The sequence below is a fragment of the Asparagus officinalis genome, chromosome 7 (genome assembly GCF_001876935.1).
Source record: "Asparagus officinalis chromosome 7, Aspof.V1, whole genome shotgun sequence".
Lineage (NCBI taxonomy): Eukaryota > Viridiplantae > Streptophyta > Magnoliopsida > Asparagales > Asparagaceae > Asparagus > Asparagus officinalis.
The window spans coordinates 56,599,280-56,615,538 of record NC_033800.1 but is presented as its reverse complement, the minus strand read 5'-3'; the positions used below and the strand labels follow the sequence as shown (position 1 = coordinate 56,615,538).

The 16,259-nt window shown below is 36.8% G+C and overlaps 1 protein-coding gene across 1 annotated transcript in view; it reads right to left on the bottom strand.

The window, feature by feature from the left end:
- Positions 2,828 to 16,259, bottom strand: part of LOC109849057 (ferredoxin-dependent glutamate synthase, chloroplastic-like) — a 31,169-nt gene continuing 17,737 nt past the window's right edge. The window contains 21 exon segments of the mRNA XM_020418829.1: positions 2,828 to 3,414; positions 3,501 to 3,584; positions 3,887 to 3,965; positions 4,073 to 4,311; positions 4,390 to 4,483; positions 4,564 to 4,706; positions 5,302 to 5,400; positions 5,494 to 5,622; positions 5,768 to 5,842; positions 5,922 to 6,119; positions 6,221 to 6,316; positions 7,512 to 7,610; positions 7,743 to 7,982; positions 8,873 to 8,983; positions 9,100 to 9,297; positions 9,416 to 9,531; positions 11,003 to 11,099; positions 11,554 to 11,659; positions 11,759 to 11,817; positions 12,605 to 12,734; positions 14,394 to 14,551. Coding sequence (XP_020274418.1) covers positions 3,253 to 3,414; positions 3,501 to 3,584; positions 3,887 to 3,965; positions 4,073 to 4,311; positions 4,390 to 4,483; positions 4,564 to 4,706; positions 5,302 to 5,400; positions 5,494 to 5,622; positions 5,768 to 5,842; positions 5,922 to 6,119; positions 6,221 to 6,316; positions 7,512 to 7,610; positions 7,743 to 7,982; positions 8,873 to 8,983; positions 9,100 to 9,297; positions 9,416 to 9,531; positions 11,003 to 11,099; positions 11,554 to 11,659; positions 11,759 to 11,817; positions 12,605 to 12,734; positions 14,394 to 14,551 — 2,712 coding nt within the window. The 3' untranslated portion in view covers positions 2,828 to 3,252.

The window sequence follows — 16,259 nt, the reverse complement described above, 5'->3', positions numbered from 1 at the left end:
GCTGCACAAGAATATCTTGAACCGTGCACTACCATGCTGTAAAATTTGTCTTGCCATTGAATAACGGAATATCAAACTTCGGACTCAAAGAAGTCATCATCCTCTAACCGCAATTAAAATTCAAATTAATTACTGTAGAGATTGAATTTGATAAAATCGACATAAAAAATGAACTCAGCACGTCGAAAAACCCTAGGAACGATTCTGGATCACCAAAATCTGCCTCTAAATCCTCGATCAAAAGACAAATCAACCTCAACCGTCAGATCTGCGTGAACAGTGTCCGCTACAATATTCACTACAGTGCCGTCGCTACAGTATCCTTTTTCTCGATGTCGACCATCGCGCTTCGACCGCTGACGCCTTCACTAATCGCGCACCGATCAAACCTCTACGAACCGTCGAACCCCGCTCTGATACCACTTGTAGGGAATTTTTAGATCTCGCAAAAACCCCAAAAAACCATCAAACGCAGCAAATAAAATCACATAAGATTTAACGTGGAAACCCCTCAACAGAAAAAAATCACGAGATCAAAATCAATCCACTATCATCTCTAAATTATAATCTTTTGCACGAACAAAGACTATCAAACCCTCTCTCTCTCTTTCTCTCTACACTTCTTCTTTTTCTTAGTTTTCCCTCTAATAATAGAAGGACATATATAGGGAAACCAAAACTCTATCTCTAGCCTAACTTCCTAATTAGAATAAGAGTCAAACTCCTAATCATGATGGAACCCAAACTCCTAATCATGATAGATCTCTAACTCTATCTAATTCTCATGAAGTTATACAAAGATTTAAAAACATTATACTAACTTGGAGTTTGAGTTGATACCCAACAAAGTTAGGGTTCTTCTGAGTTAGAAATGCCTTTTATTAATCTAGAAGAAGTTAAAGACAGTTATTTTTAGTATGGATCGACAGTGGAAAGGCACTTGGACCCGATGGGTTACCACCCCCTCTCTTCGTTCAATAATCTTGGAAAGCTATTCAAAAGGACATTAATTTATGAGACTTCTTGAGGAATTTTATTGAGGGAAACCTTGAATTAATAAACTAAACTACTCTCGTATAGTTCTTATATTACCAAAAAAAAGAGGGTGCTGTGCGTACTGAGGGTTTCAGACCTATTAGTCTTCTAAACGCGATCCTTGAGATCATTACCACGGTCTTAACAAATAGGTTGAATGGCAAATTAGCTTTACTTATCCATCTAATCCTGTCTAGTTTTATTAAAGGTAGATATTTGATTGATGGAGTGGCAGCAGCACAAAGATTATTTCTGATCAGTTCCCAGAGGTATCTTGTTAAAACTAAATTTTGCAAAAGCTTATAATAAGGTCGATTGGGATTTTATCTAGGAGAATTTCCAAAAAGTGTGCTCATTGCTTTAGACCCAAAAAAAAAAAAAAAAAAAGAATAGCCTTCTTTCCAAGAGCAGGTAGCTACAATAGTGAATTGCGTTACTGGAGAATTTCCTATGACTTAACTTGGGAATCCCATTTAGACCTGCAAAACTTCGTAAAGACGATTGGTTCCCTTTGATCAACAAAGTTTAAAACAAGATTGTCCACTTGGAAGAGCAAGACCTTATCTAGGAGCGGTTTAGGAAATTAAGAATATTGACAGAGTTAGGAGAAGGTTCTTTTGGTCTGGTTCTTTAGAACATTCATGTGATCCAAATTTGATCAAAATGGGATATTATCCGTAGACCCAGAGAGTTTGGAGGTACGGGGGTTATAAATCTTAAGATCATGAATAGCTCTTAATTTGTTGGTAAATGGCTACGGAGGGTTTTTTTTTTTTTTTTGAAAATTCTACTGCTCTAAGGAAACCTATTATTTGCTGTCATGTGGTGTTTACGGACTAAGAGATGGGGGAATTTCCAGTCGCTCGCTTGATCTTTGGAATAAAATCAGATACCATGCTTCCTAGCTTTTGGTTAGACAGGGTATTACTACTGGAGATGGGAGTGGTGCGGTTGCTGACGACGTTGGAGGCGCAAGAGCTCATACTGCAGCCCCAGTTTCTCCCTTGTTCTAGCAAGGAGGTGCGGGCGGTAGTGGTGGAGATCGTCCAATTCATGGGGATTGACGGTCTTTCTCTCGTTATTCGGTTGCGTGTAGCTCTGTTGAAAAAAACTCAAGATTTGTGCGCATTTTGCTTTTGGGTTGTATCCCTTGATGCTGAAGGTTTATTATGTACTACTCTAAATTAACAGTTGTAACCAATCTTTCGGGAAAAAAGTAATAGCAGCTGCAGTTGAAGCCTCATCTGTTTGAGGTTTCATCCTCTCTCTCTCCCAGAATGAGGAGGGGGAAAAGGTAAATACCATAAAAACCCCTTTACTTTGGACGAGCATCGAAAAACCCCTCTTAAATATAGGGTTTATCAGAGAACCCCCTTAACTTTGAGATTTTGTTTTAAAAAAAAAACCTTTAAATTAGGGTTTTTAAAAATATATATATATAAGTTAAAGGGGATTTTGTGATAATCCCTATACTTAAGTAGGTGTTACTTATATTTTGGAAGTTAAGGGGGATTTTCTCATAATCATCCAAAGTTAAGGGGTTTTTTCTAATATTTACCCAAATAAATATTGAAAATAATATCGTTAAAAAGCTGCTTAGAAGTTAGAGCACTTTGAAAAGGTAACATCATGATGATTGATGAGAGGAGTTGGATCATAGCACTGAAATACACAACCGAAATTTGAACCCATGATCCAAAAGAGCCACAGATCAATGAAAAGAATCATCAAAGAAGATCTCATAGATTTTAAAACACAAATAAAAAACATTATACATTATTAACATATAGGATATTAACAAAAAAAATCATTATTGATTCCCAGTTAAGGCAGCAATAACCTGAAACTTCAGTATGCAGGACCAAAGAAAATTGGAGAAAATGGGGAACTTCCAGGCTCCGTAAATGGATTCTAATTACAGAATCAGAGTTCTGTACAAGAAAGCGCTACGCTCTCAAATAAGACCCAAGAAATACCACTAAAAGAAAAATTTACAAGAAAGACGAGGCCACAACTTTATTTAGTCTGCAATTTGCAGACCTTTGATGAACAAAGGGACCCCTTGATACAATGGATCCATTGAAGCAAAATTTTTCTTCTAACTTGCTTTAATTTCTCCGCAAAATTATTTGCAAGAGGTGAGAAGTGGTGTTTTCTTGCCGTAACTGCAAGTCTGTTGTTTTCATTGCGTCAATTGCTTCTACTAGTCACATTGCTTCACGCAGACTGTAGTATCTTACGAGCTGCTGCTACTTTCTCAAACTCGGCGCAGGCCTCTGGGCTGTCTTCTTCACTCGGTGGCACAAGCTGCCAGAATAAGGGAAGATACGCTTCCCATTCTCTCAATACTGCAGCGCCTTTCTCGCTCCCAGTTTTTTCCTTTAAAGAGTAACTATGGCATTAGATACAAAAAACACGGGAAGGAAAACTGATGCTAGCAATAAGCTAAAAGTAGGTTTTCTTACAACATGGGCTTCAATCATGCTTTTTAGTTGCATCTGACCAGCTGGAGCATTCACTCTCTGGATCTTTACTATCTCCTTGTTGACCTGTTACAGCCAGAAAAGGATGATGCCAAAAGTAACACGCATCAGGTTTAATACTAGACGATGCGGCACGTGACGTCATACATGTAAACAAAAGAAATAAAAGAAACCGTGATATTCATAGCATCTTTTTCTTCCGTCTGTCTCTACAGATGAGTTCACAAGAATGCTTACATATTCACTACTTTACGACATGTGTAACATACTTATGCCGTATGTCCATTTATACCATAGAGAAACCACTGTCGTATCAAGCTTGAATAGTTCTATATGGTTGAAGTTTAAAAAATAACAACTTAGTCTACCTTTGGGATGAGTGTGTCATCCTCATCAAGCATATATGCCAGACCACCAGTCATTCCAGCTGCAACATTTCTGCCGACTCTGTGAGGGCAAGTTATATATTATTCAGTTGAAGAACTAGGAAATATAATTCGGTTCAAAACCTGGCCATTTCAAAAGAAATGTAAACAAAAGGAAAAATTGCGTACTTTCCAAGTACTACTACACAACCACCAGTCATGTACTCACAACAATGATCTCCAGTGCCTTCAACTACAGCCTGTGCAAGGGAGTTCCTTACAGCAAAGCGCTCCCCTGCTTTTCCTCTAACAAAGATTTGACCACCGGTTGCTCCATAAAGGCAAGTGTTACCTACTATAGTTGCATCCTCAGGAACAAAACCAGTTTTCTCAACAGGAACCACTACAACTTCTCCCCCAGCCATCCCCTGAACAAATTGGTCTCATTGTGTCAACTGAAGTGATGAGAAGTCATATGAAAAGAATCAAAAAGGAAAATGTATTACCTTTCCAACATAATCATTAGCTTCTCCCACCAATCGTATGTTCATTCCGGGAGTCAGGAAACAGGCAAAAGACTGCCCAGCACTTCCATTAAATCTGTAAACAGAATATAGCCATATAAACTTGTTATCTGTAACAAATAATTCTTACAATATGTTTGCAATTTGAATACTTACGTTACATTAAGCTGCCCAGCAAAACCTGTGTCTCCATACTTCTTGGCAATAACACCAGCTATGCGGCCACAAACAGCACGATCAACATTGTAGATTTTTATGGATTTAGTAACTTCTTTTTCATGTTCAATTGCCTCAGATATCTGCATCAAGACAAAATTTTAAAGACAAATTAGTAACATCAGATGTAAAGGCATGCAAAGAAACCCCTACATACATTAGCGACCAAGTTTCTTCTAGCTTCTGTTTTCCATCTTTCTATCCTTTTTTTCCTCTTGTTTTTGCTGAGGGGTTTTGTTTTGTTCAGAGTGGTTTTGAAGTTGTGAACTTCGTGTCTGCAAGTTTGGTAATTTTGTTTCTCTTCTATTCCTACATTAATGCCATAGGAAAGGAGAAAAACTAAAAAAAAGAAAATGGAACCGCAACCCGCACAGTCGCCCACCCACCCCGCAAAAAATGATGGAATAAATTTGTCTTAAAAGTGATTGACAAGAAAAACAAGACATTACAAAAAAGAGTGGAGCCCCAACATAAAAGTACTCCCAAAAGTCATTTACAACTGAAAAAATTATGGAAGGAAATTATTAAAATTGCATTGTATTTCTTGAAGCAGAAAAAACAAACAAACATATTTGTCATGTTTTATTATGATATGGAAGCACCCACCTGCGTATCAGACATCTATGAGAACACTTTCATCATAAGTTCACATAAAGAAAATTAAGATAAATTTCTTACCTCAGGATCAGAGAGAAGAACTTCATCCAGTACAGGACCATTTGTATGAACACTCTGGTTCCTTATTTCAGTGCTACTCCATTTCGGTAAGCCAACACTCTGAAAATAAACATATAAGATCCAAAAGAATATATGATTGGAAAAAAATATTAACTAAATCTAAGGTGCACAAGTAGTTATCAACTCTCATACCGATAAAATGTAACTAAGATCAAGATGTTGAGTCTTCAGCAAGGATACATCTCTTGGTCTTAACAAATCTGTTCGTCCAATTATGTCGTCCATCCTCTCATAACCCAGCTGTGCCAAAATTCCCCTCACCTGACAGAAAATTGAAGTGTTGAGTCAATAAGTGAGATAGAAGTTATTTTAGAACTTGAATTCAGCCATACAGTAAATCTAACTATATTTTATCAGTGTAATAGGTTCTACTGATTTGATTATAGAACAGTTATTGACGTCTCACCTCCTCAGCAACATACAAGAAGTAGTTAACTAGGTCCCCAGGAACTCCAGGAAAACGAGCACGGAGCTCTTCCCTCTGCCAGTGACAATTGCAAAATATTAAGTAATATGTTGACAAACAAAATTTTCAAAATAAATGATTACTTTGCTGATACCTGACTAGCAACACCAACTGGGCAATTATTTGTATGACAGATGCGTGCCATAACACATCCAGTAGCTATCATAGCCACAGAGCCAAAACCATACTCATCAGCACCCATCGCTGCTGCCATAAGGACATCGATGCCACTCTTAAATCCACCATCAACTCTAAGGATCACCCTTTCCCTCAATCCATTTGAAATAAGTGTCTGAGAAGGAAAATTCGGACTTCAATAGGCGGTTTATACAAATGTCACAGAGACATGTCTGAATTTATTGGCAGTATCAATATGAAAGAGAACATATAAACCTGATGTGTCTCGGTCAAACCAAGTTCCCATGGACCGCCAGCGTGTTTAATGGAGCTTATGGGACTTGCACCAGTTCCCCCATCATGACCAGATATCTGTGTCGTGCCAAAATAACAAAAATAAAGAAAATGTTTCCTTATTACTTTTAAAGCAAGCAGATTTTAGTAAATTTAAGATAAAAACAAAGGAAAGAGTCCCCAGAAAATTACCCTAACCTAACTCGACAAGTGTATTATGGTCCATGATCTATTTATCATAATTAGCATTGGCAATACAGCAAAGTTTCAGTATGACAACCTCCACAAAGATATATACCTGTTCTGCACAATCATGTCTGGCATTTTTTCCGTCGATCTTATAAAGGGGATCACCAAAATCAAAATAGCAATATTTCTCTCTTAATTCTCAATCTAGGCTCATTTTGGATTACTTACTGTCCAAGAAGCAGCTTGGATCAGGATCTTCTTATCCTAAATGGTGCTCCACAAGTCTTGGTTAAAAAATGTGGTTAAAAAATGCGTAAAACCATCTCAAATAGTTCCCCTCTAGTTATCTTCATGAATGGATATGTTTCTCATTCTATCTTTTCTTCTATTGCATTTGACTATCATTAATCAGATTGCAGCATTTATTCCACAACTCCCATTTTAGCGGAACGCATTTTCTTGGACATTTAGCAAAGTATTCTTACTAACAGTGTCCTATAATGGACAAATTACTGGAAATATGGAAGGGTAGAGTTAAATTGACATTAACTCTTTCTTAACTAGTGTCAAGATCATGAATTAAGACCTTATTTTGTAATTTGATAGGTGAAATGATTTAACTTGAAATCTTTTTTATATGAAAAGTCACAAACATTTTGCTAGTTTATTTGATATATGTATTAAAAAATATGCTTGGTATATATGCCTCGCTTCCCTGAATCGCGTGCATCGCCTTGTGCCTTGCGCATGATGCACGGAAGGAGACTTTCCTTCTGACATTGTGCTGTGTGCCTTGACAACTCTAGGTGTGTCAATTTTTTCATTTAACTAAATTATCATTAAAAACTCAATTCACTTCATGAGGACTAGTGGTGTTGACGAAGAAATGTTGGTAAAAGCACGGTAACAAGGAAAAGGACACAGTTCACAAAGTGATCAATTATTCAAGAAATGATTTGCTCTAACCTAAAAGGAGTCATTTGAGCTTGATGATAACTATCATGATATTAAACAAACTAAAAAACTATTAGGAATATTTTTCCTATTGCAACACTAGAGCCAACACAAGGTCCAATTGTATCACCTGTATTATGTCAGCATTACCCTTAGCCACCCCAGAAGCTACTGTGCCAATTCCAGCTTCTGCCACAAGCTTTACTGATACTTTAGCCTTAGGATTGACCTGTTTACAAAAGCAGATGTTATAGAAAATGTATCATGCAGACTTAATCCAAAACAAGACATGATAACGTTCTGTTTAAGAGAAAAACTGTGACAAAGAAAACTAAGAAATAAAGAGAAATAGGCAACTCACCTGATGGAGGTCGTATATCAATTGTGCAAGATCCTCAATTGAATATATGTCATGATGGGGAGGTGGGGATATAAGTGGAACTCCAGGCTTTGAGTTCCTAAGTCTAGCAATATATGCACTAACTTTTTTACCAGGAAGTTGACCCCCTTCTCCAGGCTTTGCACCTTGTGCAATTTTAATTTCCAACTGGTCAGCATTGACCAAGAAAGTTGGGGTGACCCCAAAACGCCCAGAAGCAACCTAAAGACAAATGAAGTTTGTTAATACAAGAAGACAATTACAACGTAGAAATGCAGGTAGAAATGCATCATGCTCCTTGGTTGATGAGCATAAGCTGCAAGCACATCAAGCCAAGCTCCTACGCTGTCATTCACTTCTGTGTTCTGCGATATGCATAGTTTCACCGTAAGCAGCTTAGCAGCACCAAATTAGAGAACTTGCGTCAGGTTGATAGCCAGTCACATATCTTGGTCAATATTTAGTCAACTGAATTGATGTACTCCACAGTCAACCCAAATACGAAGGAGAAGGCACATGATGACAATAGCAATAGCAACAACAACAAAGCCTTTATCCCAAGTTTTCAGGGTTAGCTACATGAATCCTATTTCCATTGAGTTATAGTGAAAGTTATCTCCTCTGCTAAGTTAATCATATGATATCCTTTAATTAACCACTTCTAACTAAGTTCTTTTAGGCCTACCTCTATTCCTCCTTTCTCCATTAATTATAATAAACCAGCTCAAACAATTATCAGGTTATCCTCAATAGGAGCAACACCTAACTTCCTGCAAATTCAGTGGTTGCTCCTATTGAGGATAAATTGAGAGAATCATTGAAATGGTCTGAACATGTGCAACTGAGATTACATCAAGAGTCCAAGACAATACATGGGTGTAGCACAAATATACCTAAGTACATACGTTTAGTAGAATGCAGTGGACGCACACATACTTGTAGACAAGCATATGTGCATTGAGCATTGTTTTATCAACTCAGACTAATTGAAAAAATTGCAATAAAAACTCATAAATAAAAATAATGGCAAGATTGTTGTCATCTCTTACGCCCCATGCATGTGGTAAACTATCAAAGAAAAGAAAGCCGCTTGGATAGAACTTGTTTATAACCTGCTTGATTGCACTTGTAGCTGTATCTCCATTCTGAAGACCCTTGAGGTGAGGCAGAGTCGGAGAATATCCATCTACAACATCTGTTAATGGACTCCAACGAACGGGGTCCTGTATGAATTTCATTTTTAGTGAATGCTAAAACAATGAACCAAAATTAAAGAATCGGTCAACAAGGGGAAATTTTGACACGATATTTCAGACATGCAGAGAAAACCTAAATCTACCTCTCCACCTTCTCCAGAGTTGGACTTTCCACCTAATCGATTCATTGCTATTGCAATGGCTTCATGTGTTTCCCTGGAAATAGCTCCAAGAGACATGCCACCAGTACAGAAACGCACAACTATTGATGATGCAGATTCAACCTTTCCAACAGGTATTGGTGCCCGGTCACTTTTAAACTCAATAAGATCACGGAGAACCTGAGAACATAAGGTGTTAACACATATACAAGATCAAGAAAACTCAGCATATGAAATAGAATCGAGAAATATGCTCCGCCTCCAAAGTACTAAAGGAAAAAAATACAAAATAACTCACGTTAACTGGTCGGTTCGCAAGATGTTGTTGGTACACGAAATAAGCATTTTCACTCTTTTGGCGGACTGCCTTATGCAGTAATTTTGACATTTCTGGGTTATTTCCATGATACTCTCCTGAAGCAAAAAAGTGAAGTGTATGCATTAAAAACCTCGCAAGCAAGTCGAAAATTTTTGCTGCATCAAAGTCGAACAAAGACGGAATTGGCATAATATGTTCTCACGTAGCAAATTATCATTAATTAAGTGGTTTTATATAACACAAACCATGTAAAGATCTTGGCCAGATCAAGTTTATCTAATTTTGCGGTAAATCTCTATAATGGACACATCATGAAGTTCCCTGTTGCTGGATAAAAATTTGGAACCTATAAAACAATGTCAAAAGCTAAATGCTAGGTCCATTGCCATTTTGTTGATTGCTTCTAATTAGGAAAACTGAAGTTCCTCTACTAGGTTGAAGTCTAAATTTGGATAATCATTTCTATCACTATCAGTTGTATGTAGGGAGGACAACCTAGAGGATAGGGAGTGTTGTTAGCAAGACAGTAGGCTATATGTTGTGTGGCAATGTATCCATGCATGTTTTGGGATGGTTGCTGTAAGGCACTAAGGAATAATGATAATGCTAAGTGGGCCTAGATAGAGGAAACTGACTTTGTCAGAAGAGATAGGGATTTGTTAAGAAATCCTGGCAGTAAGCCTACTTTTCCTGAAGAAACTTTTCCTGAAGCTGGGGGACCCTTAGATGTGCTAGACGTTAGCACGTAAGAAGTGTAAAAGAATAAAAAGTATCAGGCGGTAGAACAAAGCTTGGCATCTGAGTTTTCAAAGTTCTACAATCTGGGCTTATTTGTATGCCAATGATGATTAACATGAATTATATGTAAACCACCACTGCCAAACAATAAACTAGCACTACAGGTAACCAAAAAAATTACAGACAGCTTGATCTAGGTACGTTTTAGATAACAGAAATGCAAAAATCCACTCCAAAATGTGTCTCTGAGAAAATCCAGAGGTTTCATCTCAAAGCATATTTCAGCATAACTTTCCTCCCTCTCCTGCCAGCTTTTTTCTCACCCTTGGGTGCCAACCATCCATCAGTAAAAAGAGAGAAACAACAGAAGTAAAAGAAGAACAATGTGTGTTTAATCCCCTTGTATCTTATCCTCTCTTACTCCATGTAATTTCAACTTTTTAAGTTAATTAAAGGGAGAGGAAAAAGGGAAATCCTAGAATATTGAATTAAACAAAATGAATATGATTTCTTTTGACGAGATTTAACATATCAGGAATCCAATACTTGCTTAACCAAGAGATGTGATATAAACCGTATAAGAGCTGCAATTGCAACCATTAGTCTTCCAAATGAGCATGTATAGACATACGAGACATAATAGGATAAGAATATATTCCACATGCAATAATCAAATACATAATACTAAATGACTAACGAAAAAAGCTAGAAAATGATCATAAGAAACTATTGATGCCTAAATACATGTGAAGTAGAGAGAGACACGAGTTGCCAACCATATGGCATGTTATGAAGTCATTTCATGTGCTCTGTAATAAGAGATGCTACCTCCTGGCCTGTGCTGGATGAAACCAAAATTCTCGAGTCTCTTGGCAGTGTCCTCAGAGAAAGCCTTCACCCAAAATGACAAAGTTTCTCTTGCAAGCTTCAATTAAGAAAAAACACTAAATAAGCAACAAGTATTTAGCATAACAATTTTAAAGAACTGTCTCAAGCCTGGAGCATGTTAGATTAGAAGATGGGTTTGCAGACAAGATGGAGATGGAAATTTGAAAACTGAATAACACAAGGTGGAAAAAATGGCCAGCTATGGATTTAAGTAAATGGAGGAGGCAGAGATATCGAGCATTGCTGACTATGTGGTGTAATGTGGAATAGCTGTAGCAGGGATCAGCCTAGGCGACCTTAAAATAATCTTTTGTTTTGCTGAAAAAACAAACCAGCAGAACTAGATAACTAAAGAGAATAAGTTTAGCTACTGATCAACAAATCTTGTCTGTACTATAAACACAAAAATTTCTAAATAAACTACGTTAATTTAGGTAGCAGCAATGTTATAAGAAGCAGAACTCAGGTACACAAATAAATGTTTCAGCTACCTCATCAAGAGTTAGTCCACCAATACTTGAGACACTTCCAGTAAAAGCAAGATCAACTACTTCTTTTCCCAGGCCATACACTTCGAATATTTGTGCACCGCAGTAACTGTTTTTAAGAAAGAACACAAGCATGTATAGGATAATCAGAACATCGATGAATATTGGTCGACAGAAATAAAAGATCTTTAGAATACAAATCACAAACCTAGAAAGCAAGCAGATGCCCATCTTGGAAAGAATCTTAAGTAAACCAGATTTTACAGCCTGCAACAAACAATGGACAAGAAAATCCAGAAAAAGGAGGGAAAAAATTATCAAGATAGTGACTTTGTTCAATTTAAAACAGCATTTAGGTTTAACAACCAAAAGGGCCAAACGAGGAACATATGCTATTAAAAGAGAAAAGGATTAATAAAAATGTCGGATGCTAATAATGTCACATTCTGATGGCGATATATTATTATAGCAGATGGCTATGCAAAGGCATTCCTTCAGATGGCGTGATATCATTTATTCAGGATTGGAGGTAAGTTCACGAGATTTCTGCAGTTGCAAGGCTAGGGAAGATATAACAAAATCTAACAATTGAACCATCAAAGAGCATTCAGAAGGTTGTTTATTACATATTCCAAGCAATTAGTAATAAGAGAATGTGAAGAACTTACATAATAGCCTACCAGGGCTAGATAAGTAACCTCAGGGCACTGGTTCATATGATCCGAAAAAAATACACATAACATGGCATAATGACAATATTTTCCTCTCCGTATAACAGTTTAACTGCTCGTACTAAATGGTCCATACAGAAAATAATAAGTTGACAACAACGTATGATGTATTCAATATTTAATCATAGAGATGTCAGTTGACCAAAACATAATGTTGTTTTGAATTATACATTTGACAATCAGAGTTATCGTGAAACATATGACAACTATTTGCAGAGATGAATTCCTGTGGCTGACAAAATATAGATTGAGACAGTCACATTTGTCATTACATAATAATGAATATAAACATATATGTTCAAAGGTTTAGACAGACAAATAACCTTGCAATAATTCCTTTGAGCCTGCTCGATTGTTACTGTAGGCATCTTTCCGTTCCGCATCAAATTAACAGTTTTTGTACTCAACCTCCACTGCCTGCATGTTTCTAATGCCAAATATGGACATATAGCACTGCAGAAATAATTTAACAGCATTAGCTGCAGACAGATAGCAACCACAAAATAAATGCAAGAACCCAATTGTCAAACCCCACCCCCACCACCTTCAAGTGTAGAATGTGAAAACTAGAACGAACAAAACTATAACAGTAGTGCGAAAAAATACATTTCTAGAAGGGAATTGTTCATGTTTCACATGTTTGAGAAAATCAATCAGGTGTCTGGAGCTTCTGATTGATATTCAGAGTTTTATCTTGCTATTTATCCAGGGTATGGCAAGGGTTTGTTGGTTTTCTTCACTTTGAGGAATTGTTACAACAAGCTGTAGGACTTTGTTTCTGGTCAGTAGTGGTAGTAGTGGCAGTGGTGGTAGTACCGTAGTAGTAGTAGTATAGTAGATTTCAGAAGGAAAATGGTAAATTAACTTTCATGTCAATAGAGAACAAGAAGGGTTATAAACTTATAGAGCGTGTTTTACCGAAAGTTAAATTTTGTACTTTTCGCAGCATATTTGGTCCATTTATAAGTTTCTTGGGTAAGAAAATGTGTCCCATAATCAAAACAGTCAGCCTTGTAATCATGGAAAATGCAAGGGTTTGTAGCCATCAATTATTTAAGAAACATTTAGCAGCCAACAGAAAGAAGGAAATAATTGAACAGTTAATGCACTTAGAATTGATTGGCATCCATCCCTGTGAAATGGAGAGCCTTTGATTCTTTCTTTCTTTTCCCTTGTCTCTTTCATTTTTTATTATTTTTGCCACATAGGAAAAATATCAAGCCTCAGACATGAACCAGATTTCTTATATCAAATTTGACCATCTTCCTCAATTCTTCTAGACTGTTTTATTAGTATAGGTGAATATCAAAGGGAATGAGGATAAAGTGAATTGAATAATCAATATGGTAAGAACTTGGCTGCCAGATTACATGGTAAAATCTATCTCTAGTCCATAAGCTTCTTCAGCCAGGACCAATTTGAAGAAAATACATTAGATAGGTTGACTCCCTATCATATATTTCATCAAATCTTCCGTAAAGCAAACTTCAAAAGGCCTGGATTATGAATGGTGGTGAATAGCTAGATCAGTGATCTACACTTGTGAAAAGTAGAGCAGAATAATTCATCATTGTGATAAGTTTGAGTATAAAAGTAATGAATCGAACGCTGAAAATTGTTGACTACTTCAGGGGAAAAAATCTCAAGGCAATTAACAAGCATGCAAGTGTAAAAGCAACAAAAAGATAAATCATTTCTCCAGGTTCATGCCTCCAATTAGCATATTGAAATATAAAAAGGGAACAAGTTGTCTGGTTGTTTCCAAGTTCTAGGGCAAGTATGAAGACAATATTGCAGGTCAATCCTAGGAGCTTGTCATATACTATAGTAAGTTGGTAACACAATCCACCAATTCTAATGTTGACAATCAGTCAATCAGGCCTTATAGATAGATAACTACAAGATTCCCTGACTTTACAGATTCTGTAATAGAAAATTATTGAAACTGTGCTCTTACTAGAATTTAAAGAACTATAGCCACGAAGGAATATATGCATAACCAGTAAATTATTGATATTTTAAATATAATATATGTTTTATAGAATCTATATAATGAAAAAAATCTGATTAGATAATGGAAATAATCAGTTTACAAATGTAGAAGAAAAAAACCTGGCGCCATATCCAATTAAGCATGCAAATTGATGTGTGCTGAAACATTGAGCAGTATCAGCAACAATGGAAGCTGACATTCGCAAGCCATTTTGAATCAGATGCTGGTGAACAGCACCCACCGCTAAAAGTATAGGGATGGCAGGACGTGTTGGCTCCTGACATACAAAAGCAAAGAAATTAAATTGGCAAGCATTAAAGAACAAAGAAACCTTGACATGGTATTATAATCAGGTAAAGGATACATCTGAACCACAATTTTCATTTCCAGCATATTGAGGAAAACATTTATGTCAAACAGTAAAAGACGCCGATCCAGGAAAAAATATATAATCAACTAATACGTCCAGAATTTCCAACAATAACCGATAATCTGATTAGGGTCAATAACCATGTAATCTTATACACATCAAAACCGCAGTTTTACCAATGAACATATATCAAGTTATAAACCCACTTATGCATGTTGAATATGCTGATGAACTTCTAGTATTTGTACATCTGCTGTAAAGCTAGACTAAAATCTTTCAGTGAAAAAGAAGTCACATACATATCACCCCTACCCTTTTTTTGGACTATGTGAAAATAGAAAAAAAAAACTCTAATAATTAAAAAACACATTTTCAATGCAACATAAAAGGACATGTGATGCATAGAAGCTATACAAGCCTTTCCAGGAGTCTCTGATTAAAAAAAAAAAGCATTTATCAATGAACTTGCATGGATTGTTGCCCAATGGATTCAGTGTTGGAGCCTGTGATAGTGATGGAAGATCACAACCTGGCAGACTCTGCAATTTGCTTTTAGAATTGAGTAATCCTTAGCAACTTCTTTGAATCTTTGATTATGGGAACTCTGGATCCTTGCATTTTGGGAAATTCAGGTGAAGTGTGAACAGGTCTGATGTTCTATTTGGTTTATGCTAATGTGTATGCTTGGATTGGGTATTCCTCTTAATGTGTGAAGTAACTATTAATTAATACTTCTCGTACATGGATTTTTATATATTAAATGACTTCTTGACATGCAGCATGCACGTGTATATGCATGCATTTGTCCTGTACCTCGATTCTTAGGGTAGCCTGTTGTACAGAGTATACCCCATGTCCCTATCCTCATTATCTCCCCTGTCAGAGACTTCACATCATAGGTTACGGGCGATACATAGAAAAATCTCTAAAAAGGGCAAAATGACAGATACAAAGGCTGATATTGGTATTTTAGACCTAATGCTCTGTTTTGTTCGTTGTTATATTAGACATCCTCTCATTGATGGGGGCCTTAGCAAATTCAATGGTCAAGTGGAGAAGCTGATAATCTTTTTTAGTTGGTTTGATTGGATACAGTAGTCAGCAGATTTCAATTAGTCAAATATTGTCGTAATTTGGTATTGATGTTTAAAACATAATGCTATGTTTTGCTCATTGTTATGCTAGACACCCTCTCTTAGATAGAGGCCTTAGCAATTTCAAAGGTCAAAAGTGGAGGAGTCAATAATCTTTTTTAGTTGGTTTGCTCGATACAGTAGTTAGCAGGTTTGGAGTACTCAAAGATCGTCTTACGGGCCCAACTGTTCACACTCCCAAACAGTAACTTTGGGGGTGTGTGAGGACTAAATTGTCCTTCTCCCACCAGACAGCCAATCCGGTGGGTAATTAATTTTTCTGTCTTTTTTTGTGTCCCACCGGACACTCAATCCGGGGGGCATCTATATCCCACCGGACAGCCAATCCGGTGGTTTTTTTTTTTTTTTTTTTGCCCATGACAGCCAATCGGTGGTTTTTTTTTTTTTTTGTTGCCCACCGGACACATAGTCTGACGCGCCTGTCGGCCACCGGACACCGTGTCCGGTGGGTTATAAATTTT